This window comes from Echiichthys vipera (assembly GCF_963691815.1).
Source record: "Echiichthys vipera genome assembly, chromosome: 14".
NCBI lineage: Eukaryota > Metazoa > Chordata > Actinopteri > Perciformes > Trachinidae > Echiichthys > Echiichthys vipera.
This window is the reverse complement of record NC_139839.1, coordinates 21,839,213-21,851,904: the sequence shown is the minus strand read 5'-3', so window position 1 is coordinate 21,851,904 and position 12,692 is coordinate 21,839,213. Positions and strand designations below refer to the sequence as shown.

The 12,692-nt window shown below is 41.8% G+C and overlaps 1 protein-coding gene across 1 annotated transcript; it reads left to right on the top strand.

Annotated features, from left to right (window-relative positions):
- The first annotated feature begins 377 nt into the window (after positions 1-377).
- Positions 378-11,496, top strand: LOC310957162 (beta-glucuronidase-like). Its single transcript, XM_083927612.1, has 12 exons — positions 378-627; positions 3,042-3,227; positions 3,389-3,570; positions 3,772-3,914; positions 4,042-4,229; positions 5,335-5,487; positions 5,665-5,843; positions 6,798-6,944; positions 7,702-7,786; positions 9,595-9,771; positions 9,912-10,047; positions 10,291-11,496. The coding sequence occupies exons 1-12, from the start codon at positions 421-423 to the stop codon at positions 10,440-10,442; spliced, it is 1,935 nt and encodes a 644-aa protein (XP_083783738.1). The 5' UTR covers positions 378-420; the 3' UTR covers positions 10,443-11,496.
- The last annotated feature ends 1,196 nt before the right edge of the window (positions 11,497-12,692 follow it).

The window sequence follows — 12,692 nt, the reverse complement described above, 5'->3', positions numbered from 1 at the left end:
ATAAATCATTTTTAGCAGAAAACTCTGAAGGGGAACCTAAAACTCGGCTTTTAATTTGGAGGGGAGGGGAGACACCATGCTACCTTCATGTTTCACCTTAAAATCCGTCCTTTGAACTACAACCTCCACAAACATCTACGATATTGAATAATATAACAAATACTGAGCACATTATCGCATGATATAATATTCACATTCAGTGGGACCTAATAATGTAACTTTTAAATGTTAGTTTCTTTATTTTTGGGCGTTGTACGATCACGTTAGACGACGTTCAGCTCACCTTAATTAATAAATCTCCGACAGTCCTGGAAGGCAGCGCGACACTGCGGTCACGTGACTACAGAACGAGTCATATGACTGAGTCAGCAAAGAAAACCGCGGAGCATCGTTCCTGGTGGACAGCAGAAGGTGTCCAGGATGCTCTCCCCCGAAGGGCTGGGGGTCTTGTGCCTGTTTGCGGTGTTTGAGGCGGCGTGTCTGCTGGACACCGGTGCGCTCTTCCCCCGGGAGTCTTCCTCCAGAGAGGTGAAGGAGCTGAGCGGGCTGTGGAGCTTCAGGGCTGATAAGTCCCCGAACAGGAACCAGGGCTTCGAGAAGGCATGGTACAAAAGTCGCCTGGCAGAGGTGAGCAGCACAGTAGATAACAGCAGCTCACTTTGTTTGTTTGACAGGTTTAAACGTTTAAAGTCTCTTTCATAAAAACGCTGTCAGCTATCTGAGAGAAGTTCCTTTAAATGGATACGTGTGACGTTACATTTTCTGTCCCGTCTATTTTTGAACTCTTATGTTGATACAGTCATCTATTAACGGTGACCTATTATGAATTATGGTAGTTTTTGAGCTCTAACCGCTGTGGCTACACCACTGCTGTACTAGCATGTTATTTTTTAAATAACCAAGGCATTTCAATAAAACCTGTGAGCAACATTAGAGAAGAGTAACCATTGTGTCAGAAGAAGATTTCAACAATGTTTTCTTCTCTAGGATTCAAAAATGAACAGGAAGTGTAGAGGCCACAGCTTTGAATGACGTCAGCACATCTGCACCCACAGGACATCACTAGTTTCTCACACTGTTCTGGTTTGATCTGGGTCCATTCTGACTCAGTCTCTTCCACAGTTCAGTAACTGTAGTGGGTTTCTTAGACATTACTTTGTTGCTGAGGATTTCCCAGAGATTCTCTATGGGATTTAGATCTGGACTCTGGGCTGGACATTTCATTGTTTCAATATTCTTAGCTTCAAGGAACTGCGTAACCTGTTTTACAGAGTGACAGGGGACATCCTCTTGCATGAAAATTGCAGTTGATTAGGGCGGCAGTAGCTCAGTCCATAGGTGACTTGGCTCGGAACTATAGGGTCGCCGGTTCAAGTCCTTGTGTGGACCATGTATGGAGTGTGGACTGGTGGCTGGAGAGGTGCCAGTTCATCTCCTGGGCACTGCTGAGGTGCTGTTAAGCAAGGCACCGAATCCCCAACTGCCCCCTAGCTCTAACATCTCTCCTTAATTGCATGTATAGGTCTTGTCTGTGCATGTGTGTGTGTGTAACATGATTAATGTTGCTTTTTTCACTCTTATTATGATTAATGTCATAAGAGTGAAAAAAGGTGAAGGTGTTGCATGTTGCTGAAGGAGGTTCACATAAACAACTGCATTCACCTGCCATGTAGCTGTACAAGAGGCCCAACTCCTGCTGCAAAAAACATCCCCCAAACTATGACACTTCCTCTTCCAAATGTAACTGACTTCTTTACACACTCTGGGTTCAGTCTTTCCCCAGTCCTACGCCGAACATAATGTTTCCCATCAGTCATAAATAAACTGAACGTCCTCTCATCACTAACTATGCACCATGTTGCTGTTTATCAGATGTAGGCCACACCATATAAATTTCATGTAAATCGGACCATGTATGTCACATAAGCTTTACTTGCTGTTGTCAGTAGGTGGCGCTGTGACTCTGACTCAGTATGGGTGTGTACATGTCTTCAGGTCTGGTCTCTTATCCAGAATGAGAAATTTGGGGCAGAATGGACAATGTAAAGTCAAGTTACAACAGTTTACTGTTTGATGGGGAACATACAATTTGCCCACCTGCCCACAGCAAGCTAACCTTACTCTCGCCAGATGAATTTGGTTCCTCCTTGCTACGCTCATCTGGTAAACCTCGCCCGGTTGTCCTGACCATTTTTTGCTGTCCCTAAAATCACTTTCCTATGGAGCGAATCCAGATGGTTTAGTGGAGCTAGGCGGAGTCAAGGCGAAACGAAAGTCATCTGATATTCAGGTTAACAGCAAGCCTGTTTCAGTAAAACAGAACAATTTGGCAACGTGAAGGTCTTGTGGTTCTGCTGACCACATTTAAGATGGATCCAAGATGGCTGACTTTTTCAGGCGGAAAAAAAAATTGTCAATATGTTCTTAACGATGAGAGCAATGATCTCACCAAATTTTGTGAACATCAAAATAACTTTTTCGTAACCATGGCATGCATTTGGGGGTGCTATGGAGGCTGCTGGCCACACATGAGCCCAATTACTGCAGAACTCTCGAATTCTGCCAAATCTGACTCGATTCTGAATCCCAAGCCCCTCAAAATGTGATGACACATAAAGCGGACTTCCTGTTGTCAGTAGGTGGCAGTTTATCAAGAGTGTTTAGAAAGACTTATCTACTGGCCCAGGTACCAGCTCCTCTCATAGTAAAGTCGATTACCAAATGCAATCCAAAAGGAAGGAGCCCATTGATGCTTCATTGTATTGGATAAGAGACTGGACCTGAAGATATCTACACACCCATATTGAGTCAGATTCACAGTGCCAGTTAGCGTGTGTTCTCCGGCGCCACATAGTGGACATTAGAAGAAATACCAAAATTCTAATATATCATTTGCAGTGCTCAGTAGCCCATGCAGAAAATAATGTCTTGACTCATGCTATGTGTGATGGTTGCATAAAGGTATAGTTGGGTCTGCATATTCACCACTACAGCAGATCCACTGTTGAATAAAATTAAATATTGCCTTTTATTTTGCCCAGACGGGCCCAGTGATTGACATGCCAGTTCCTGCCAGCTACAATGACATCACCCAGGACCCCACACTGAGAGATTTCATTGGCTGGGTGTGGTATGAGCGAGAGGTGGTGGTGCCTGCTCGCTGGATCACCGATGAAGGAACCAGAGTGGTTATCAGAGTGGGAAGTGCTCACTATTATTCAGTAGTGGTGAGTATGACATGTGCCTTATCAATCCACTTCATCACAGTTGGAAAAAGAAGTCATCTGCTTCACTTTAGTTTTTAAGATATGACACCCAAACATTTAAATCCACATCGTGTAACAATGTGATCCAGCTCATTTGGATGAATTGTCTTTATCTTTTGCAGTGGGTGAACGGGGTGAAAGTGACAGAGCATAACGGTGGCCATCTTCCTTTTGAGGCTGAGATAGGCAGTTTAATCCGCAAGGACCCAACTCAGCCATGCAGGGTCACCATCGCTGTCAACAACACTCTGACTCTGGAGACCCTTCCTCCAGGAAGCATCCAGTACATGAACGACCGCACCAGGTAACCCAATTCTTTTTTTTATTATTATAACAAAAGCCTAAAATATCGTGGGTGCTCACTCAGCAAACTTTTGATTAGGTCACATTCACTGTTCCAGTTATTCCCAGTGTTCTGAATCATGGTTTTCTAGTTGTTGTCCTATTCGGGTTTAAATGTGTTCCTGTGAGTATTCAGATAATGAGGATGTCATTGCTCAAACAGGTATCCTGAAGGCTTTTTTGTGCAGAACATCTACTTTGATTTCTTCAACTATGCTGGCATACATCGTTCTGTATTGCTGTATACTACTCCTAAGGCTTATGTGGATGACATCACTGTGGTGACTGACTTCATGGATAACACTGGTAAATGTCAAATCATCACATCAGCACCAAAGTATTTGTAAGAGAGTGAACTGCTCATTAAAGCTGCATGTGACTTCTGTGAACAGCCAAAGAGAAGTATCATGCCGTTGTCCTCCCTTCGTTTCAGGTCTAGTCACATACTCAGTATCAGTCCGAGGTGCTGCCACAGCCACCGTGAAGGTCACTTTGATAGACAAAGATGGCCGCAGTGTGGCCTCCAACAGCGCACCATCTGGAGTTCTCAAAGTAATGGATGTCAAGCTGTGGTGGCCGTACTTGATGCATGAGAATCCAGGTTACCTTTACTCTATGGAGGTAAGTCATTTTCAGATGTCTCACATGAGCATTGCCAGTAGACTTGTGACGGTAGTAAGGCAGTTGAGAAAGCATAACCTCTTGTTAATTATAATTTGTCATTATTTGGTTAAACAGAGTTGAATGCACTCAACAGCATATTTACCTCTGAGATCACAGGACTACATCCTCCTCCCTGTCTTCAAGTCAGGAGGAGGAGTTCATGTTTATAATAATACAATGATAGAACATGACTAAATCCAACCAGCAAACACTGTAAGGCTGAGCAGCCGGTCCTGTTATAATGCTCTGCATGTTCAGTACTGCTTTAGGAGATGTTTTCTTGGAGTACAACAGCTGTTTCCATGCAGATGAGACCAGGAAGCTGTCTCATTAAACTTCAATATTTCTCTGCCATGGTAAATTAGAGGTCATAACTTATTTAAAAATATAATTTATTCATGGACGAATTTAACAACACATTTTAGGGTTTCAATGGTTTAACGAGCACACTGTTTAATGTGTGATGCGTTATTTGGTCACTGTTTCAGTTTGTTTTGCACATTAAGGAGAAGAAAAATGGAACTATTTCCAATATTCTCTCTATTTTCTGTAGTTTGCAGGTATTCTACCATCCAGAGATTTGATAATATAATAAATCAACGAATCTTTCAAAAATATGTAATTGAAAGTGTAACTAAGCCTGACTTAAAGATAATGATGCATCCTAAAACATATTTGCCTCCACTGATCTCCAGCTCCCAGCTCACGTGTGCAAACTGGACCATGATTAATGTAGTGAACCATCCCTAACAAATGTATAGTTTAGCCCTTCACTTTGCTTCTTCACCTCCCATTTTTTGCACCGCCTTGAGGGGTGTGTTGTTATCTTGTGTAATAGTTAGTGGTCGACCAATAAAGGTTTTTAATTGGCCAAAAATGCAACAATTAAATAATAATAACAACAAATGAAAGACAACATTAAATTAATCTAAATTAACATTTAGCTAATCGGTCTATCAATAATAATAGACTCCCCAACTAGCCGTCGCTGTTTAGCACAACCTCTTCTATTTACAATGTCTGCTGAAAGAGATGTTTCTGACATTTGCATTTCAACATCTAGGTTCGCTTAATGGCAGCCGATGAGAGATCCACGTATGAGGATGTGTATACTCTACCTGTTGGCATCCGCACAGTCAACGTTACCAGCACACAGTTCCTCATCAACAACAAGCCCTTCTATTTCCATGGAGTCAATAAACATGAGGATTCTAATGTGAGTACCCCCAGAGGGAGGCAAGAGCTCTACCAAAAGACTCTGTGTATTTCAGCTTTGAAGCAACATGTCTGTTGTAGCATGAGCTAACATCAGACCAACGTTACCTTGGCGCACACTACAGGTAACACACTACAATATCCAATCCTCCCTGCCTCTGTTTACCTCGCCTTGTAGATTCGAGGTAAAGGCTTCGACTGGCCCTTGATTGTCAAAGACTTTAACTTATTGAAGTGGATGGGGGCCAACTCGTTCCGCACCAGCCACTACCCCTATGCTGAGGAGATCCTGCAGATGTGCGACCGCCATGGCATCGTGGTGATAGATGAGTGCCCGGGGGTGGGCATCAGAGACATGTAAGTATCGCTGTGACCTTTGGGTGTGTTTGAGGGTTCAGAGTGGGCAACAGCATGAATATCCTGTCTTTTCTCCCAGTTTCATCTTAAACTAGAGCAACAAAATCTACTGTAAATGCAGGAACATCACCCTGTCTTAGTCAGGATTGTGTAACACTCTGACAAGTCGGGTTGAAAGATCCCGGCTAAGGGCGTACTCACACTGTCCTTCCGGACCGCGACCCGGGCTTTAGGGTACTTGACTACATCGGTAAGACACAACACACACCAACATGAACCTTTCACCGCCATTGTTGTTGTTAAATGTCCGTGCATGGTCCGTCCTTCTATTTACATGTCCGAACAGGCGGACATAACGCTACTGCCGTAGGGCTCGTGCTCGTACACGTGCGCACGCTCGTGCTCGTACATGTGCAAACGGCTCCGCTAAAGCCCACCTCTTTCAAGCGGGCCATGGACGGTCCGCTGGCCGCAGTTGAGCGCGGAGCGTGTCCACTCACACTGCTTAAAGGTACTAGGCTTTAGCTGAAAAACCGGTTTTGGCCGCGGCCAAAAGGACAGTGTGAGTAGACTCTAAGTCACAAACTGGACGCCCCAAATTACAATGAATATGAGAGTTTGAAAGTCTGCAAAACAAGTGCCAACATTGGGCTTTCATTTGGAAAATAACGAGGAAAGTGCAGCAAACAAAAGCATTCTCATTAGCATATTGAAAATAAAGTATTTTTTAATAACAAGGGTTGGAGTTAAAAATGTAACTGATCACAGAATCAAGTCCAGAATACAGTTTGACCATTCCTCACTGTTTTTGAATACAGATGTTTATGGAGTGTTAAGCTTTTTATCTTGTGGACTGTTTGAGAGCAGGTATCCTGAAGCGATGGCTGGCGCTGCCATCAGCCTAGTTTTTCCATAAGAGGTCAACTCAGTGTGTGTTGTGTCTAACCGATGTAGTCGCAGCTTTGGAAACGCCTCCCTGACCCATCACCTGGCTGTCATGGACGAGCTCGTACGTCGGGACAAGAACCATGCCTCTGTGGTCATGTGGTCAGTGGCCAATGAGCCAGCTTCAGAGATGCCCCCTGCTGAATTCTATTTCAAGTGAGTACTGGTCTTTTTATGTGGAGCACTGTCTTAATTTGATTGTACAAGAGGCTTTCTGTGAGCGCTGATATACAGCACAACATCACTGGGACTTTTGACTACATGTCTCTGCTTAACAGGTGTTCTAAACTATTAACGGTCGTTATCCATCTTAGATCGTTGCAAAGATGATCATATTTCCACACATTTTGAGTAAAATGGTCAATAGTCTTCAGAGGAGGACGAAAAGAAGGAAAGAAGCCTGTATACTTCAGTGCAGACCTCCAGGTGTGCTCTTATGACTGCAGTTACTGTAGTCTCAATAAGAGAAGATCAAAAATGAAGCTAATGATGCAAAGCAGCTGGTCTGTGTTGAGTTTGCTTATACAAAATAGCATGCTAGTGTGCAAGGAACTGTTTGTGTTGCTTGGCAATGGTCCAGTTTTAGTCCAGTTGTAGAACTATTTTTGTTGGTGGAGTCAAAATAAATTATTTAAATAAGCAAATCGTAATCTGCTAACCTTCACTTAGTACTGTTATGTAGTCGTATAAAAGCAATATCGCACTTGAGGTTGTGCGTTATACTGAATATCATCACGACTGTTATTTAGTGGTAGACACAAGGCCGCAGATCAGGTCTTATGTATAACACTCCCTCTTGGGTGATATTGTTTAAGTGCTTTGTGACATTGTAGAGATTATATAATAGTGTAATTGTGAAAAAAAACTGTCAATGTGAATACATAAGGGTGCCTTTTTTTTCTTTTTCTTCCAGGACCTTGATCAAACATACCAAAGCTCTTGATCCAACCAGGCCTGTCACTTATGTCTCCAACAGTCACTATGCCAGGGACAGAGGGGTGAGGTTTTTTTTATGTCCTAAGGGGTCCCTGCTCTGTCTTCTTTACAGCTGAAGGGTCCTTGGCCTAAAAATGTTGAAAGCCCCTTGTTATGCCCGGCCTAGTGGTAAACTGAGCGCAACATAAAGGTTCACCCGCCAACATGGCTAGTAGATTTTTAAAGTTACCATCCAATCAGATTTTGGCACTTCTGTACATCAAATAAGCCATCGACACAGTTTTTTTTCATGTATAAACTATTAATTGAATTGAATTAAGGGAGAAATCTGTGAAAGTCGCTAACAGCCAGACGTGGCTAACACTGTTTAGCTCGGGGCAGTACTGTAATGGCATTAAAAAGGGCTTTTTTAACCACTAATACTGCTCAAAATAACAGCAAACCTCTGCAGCAGCATGAGAAGAGTCCCTACACAGAAAACTAAGCACCAACAACGTAGTTAGTGAACCCAGAGTGTTTTAAAGACTTACCTACTGGCCCCAGTACCAGCTACTCTCATAGTAAACTCCATTCAAGTCAATGACCAAATACAATCCAAAAGGAAGGAGTCCATTGGTGATTTATTACAGCAAAACACGTAACGTTTGGTGAAATATATGTTAATAATAGATGGAAAAGTCCCAGACAGCAAATTTCCCCTCAGCCATAGAATCAGTCTCGGTGTGCAGGCATGGTCTGGTGAGCCCATGGGCACTGAGGAAGAATGTTAATGCTGCCAAGAGAGTGACATTTTGTGCCTTAGCCTTGTTCAAATGTACACTGTTGCCAAAACTGTGTCCAAATGTTTTGGAACACAAACCAATATGCCAACACCCGCGTTGTAATGTTACTGCAAAGTGGAATAAAGAAAACAAAAATCATCATCCCCAATCGCCATCTGCAAAATCAAATTGACGCACATACAACTCCATATGACCCATGGTCATGACAACCTGCTGTAAAGTTATTTAAACTACTAAAAAGTTAGCTACCTATTAGCAGAATATGTGCGTGTACTAACAACCCACATTTTAAAATCAGATACTGAAACTTTTAAAAATATACTAGAAGATGCCAAATGTAACATTTGCTTGACAGAACTGGTGTTTTTCTGGCTCATGGAAACAAAAGTTTAAAAGCCCTTGAAAATGTTTGTTTCTGTATTTACCGTACTCAATTATTTATTCACTCAAACTAAAATAATCTTCACAATCAGGATTGTGTGGGTGTGGTTTGATCAGATTTTTTTGACATTTCTGGCGAGTGGCAACATGAACAAATGTCAAAAAGTCTCTTGCGTTCATTTGTTATAATGTTGGCATAAAATAGGGTGTTCATGTGGGACCACATCATGAATGTTCTTGTATATTAACGTAAAAGTCAGATTGTCAAGGTATCCTGCTGAGGTTGGTGACCCAATGTCAAACTAAGTTGTTGACATGCCTCACATTCCTGTGCAGTGAGGAATAACTTTGAGGGTGTTCTTAAGGCTTAAGGTACTGATTAGTGTGCAGTCCCGGACTACCTGCAGCCCCTATTCATTTACCTGATGGCAAAAATATGTGTATGTGTGAGGGGTTACTGCTGCTGCAATCTCCCATGGCCAAAAGTCAGACAACTGTCACACTGTTCTAATATTGCTAAAGATGGGGTTTTTACTAATACTACCAAAGTCTTTTGCTTCATTACGAGTGTAGAAATTGATCTACAAAAAAGAGGGTTGTTATTATCACAGCGCTCATTCATGCTAAGAAGTGATCAAATTGTGTTTGACAATAGGGAATGTAATGGATGTGTTGAATATCTCCAAGTCGTATTATCCCGTCTCTAGGCTCCCTATGTGGATGTAATCTGCATCAACAGTTACTTCTCCTGGTACCACGATCCAGGCCACCTGGAGCTCATCCCCATCCAGCTCAACACTCAGTTTGAGGACTGGTATGGAAAGTACCAGAAACCCATCATCCAGAGTGAATATGGAGCAGATGCAGTGGCAGGGCTTCACAGTGTAAGGATTCATACGCATACACAACCAATTACCCAGCTGTTTAATGCACCAGCAATTATCTGTTTGAGAGATTCTGATTGCGACACATTTTCCCAGCCACATTAATGCAGAGGGTAAGAAGCTGTCTTTTCACCCTCCAGGATCCACCCGTGATGTTTACGGAGGAGTACCAGAAGGCGGTCCTGCAGCGCTACCACAACGGGTTCGACCAGAAGAGGAATCAGTATGTCATTGGTGAACTCATCTGGAACTTTGCCGACTTCATGACCGTACAAGGTACTGCAGCTGGAGCTCCTGACAACCTGTTGAACCAGAACTGCTGTCACTTGAGCCGGTTTAGACACCGCTGCCGAGAGACAACAGATTAGCTGACTTTACATTGAACATTTACAGTGGAGTTGGAACTAAAGTGTTAGTAAATAAATAAAAAAGTCAGTGCGTTCCATATTGTTTCAAAAGGTTCCTGTTTTTGCGTCCTGTGCATGACCAGCTTCTTCTTGATCCCTCTTGTGTCTGCAGGGATCACCCGTGTTGTGGGGAACAAGAAGGGTGTTTTCACCAGGGAAAGGCAGCCCAAAGCAGCAGCATTCATCCTGAGGGAGAGGTACTGGAGACTGGCAAATGAGACGGGCAGACTTCCTCCTTGGACCCAGTACCCCTGCTCATTTTGACACCTGCCAGTTGGGGCACCCAGTTCAGGACAGGCTTGATCACATGTAAACACCATGCTTCATGAAACAAATGCTGGTAAAATTCTGCCACTTTTTGAAGGCAGTTTGTTAAAGCACATATAGAACACTTTATTAATTCACACTGAAATCATTTCAGTGTACACATACAATCAAACCATCATGAACTTTAGCTCTGCTTTTGCTATGAAATCATTGACTAAACCACCAACAGTACAATAGTAAAAACAAAAAAAAAAGACTTCCAGCAAACCTGGGATTTTGTTCACAACATTAAAGCAACTTTTGTTGCTGATTTAAAAAAAATGTTTCTAGTGGCTTATCAATTGCACAACTGACTTTTTCATAATTAGAATTGCGATATGGTTTCTGTAGGATATACATGAGTGATGGTGTAACACTTCATTTAGTCGTTGCAGGATATTCTGATGCACAAATGTGAGGCAGTGCTTTGCTTTCCACTGCTATCAAACAATGACCATCACATTACAGAGACACTGTACAATAGAGTTGTTTAAGTGCCATTTTTCAATTGATACCTGAACAAATGATCAGAAAACACAGAATGAATGCCATAAAATATTCTTGTATTATCAAAACAAACTACTTGTATGGTAGATTTTTTTCAGGGCTATAAATGACATGGTATTGGATTTGGATTGGTGCGTAGACTTGCATACATGGGCAGTATCGGAGGCATTTCTGATGCAGGTATCGGAACAACTCGACTGCTAAAGAAATAGTTACCAATGTAACCTCTTTTTTCCTTCCCTTTGTGTGTTTTGGGACACATTTGCTTAAAAAGATGCATTTAAGTGTTTTTAGCAGTTTGATAGAAAAAAACTGTCACATCTGAGCATTTCAGCGCAAGCGTGTTTTAGCTTTTCTCAAGGATAAAAGTACTTGATGCATGTACTGTTACTGTGAAAGACAATGCTGAATCTAATAAGTGTTTTATTTTTGTATATGAAAATCTCGAGGAAAAAAGCTGACTTTTGATATCAATCAAGCTATTAAAGACAAAACATTAACTACATCTGCAGACTGTAGTTTTCTTTTCCTAATCAAAGCATTCCCAACATTACTTTAGTAGTTTTGTAGAGAAAGTGTTCTTTGCTGTCTTGGTGCTGTTTGGTTACTGAATGGTCTAAAAACTCAACACACATATCTAAGGGTTAAGTGACGGTAGCATAAATTACCATCTGCATGTACCCTCATCACACAGTTGACCTTCACATTACAGCTGGACAAATACGGAATACTCAGACATTTTAGATTTCTTTGAAACATACAGTAGCTACCTTAGTGGTGTACTTACAAGACGTTTTGTAAAAAGCCTTTCCTTGGATTTGAGTACTTTTTGAATTTGGTCCCATTGTAATTGCTGCTTACACAATCATTGTTGCACAACTGGAGATTGTGTCATTAAACACACACCTTTCAACAACTTCCTTGACACATTTAAACTAATCCAATACACTGAATCTGTATGGGCAGCACTGATTAAACAGATTTGCTCTTAGTCATTGTGACAGAGGTTTGAACACATGGTATTGCATTTGCTTCCAGTATGGTTTTCAGTTAAGTCTGAATCCTTTAATCCCTTATTAAATCTACTTGGCTTAGGTTTCAGAAAAATGGAACATCAAACAACTTGAAACATAGAATTCATATAAAACATCAAACAATTGCCGGATTTGGGGAAATCTGGCAAAAACAAAATTACTGCCAACTTACTACTGGTTTGTACATTGCTAATAACCGTGATGACATTGGGGTTTAGACACTATCAAGTTGCATTATGTAAGTTCTAGGAGCCTTCCGTTTTGGTGGTTTTAGGAGACTAAAGCCCTATTCCAACAGGATTAGTTTAATGTGGGGACGTGTGGTGAGGTCATTTTTACCAGAGGTTTTAATCCTGTCCAAATGTGCCATGTCAGTAATTATTCCAGAGAATGTCAGTAAAAGTTAAGGCGATCTCCCCCCTCAGGTAAAAGTAGTATGATTGATAGTATGACTATTTATGTCAGGTGACATATACATTGATTGTAATCATTCCTCCTGTTCTTATTGGCCATTTGAATATTAAATGCCCTTCCGATGAGAGGCCCAGGGTACAAAATTCAATGGATAGTAAGGATATGTCCGGATAAAACCTACATGATGGCCCTCATCAATCAAAACACAGGAAGTCAGGATGGATACCTTTCATGCATTTGTAAAATCATAACC

Excerpts from the sequence above, each read along its gene's own strand:
- LOC310957162 (XM_083927612.1), top strand. The coding sequence starts at position 421 with ATGCTCTCCCCCGAAGGGCTGGGGGTCTTGTGCCTGTTTGCGGTGTTT. Across the intron at positions 3,571-3,771 it reads TACATGAACGACCGCACCAG|GTATCCTGAAGGCTTTTTTG; the intron begins GTAACCCAATTC and ends TTGCTCAAACAG. Across the intron at positions 4,230-5,334 it reads GTTACCTTTACTCTATGGAG|GTTCGCTTAATGGCAGCCGA; the intron begins GTAAGTCATTTT and ends TTCAACATCTAG.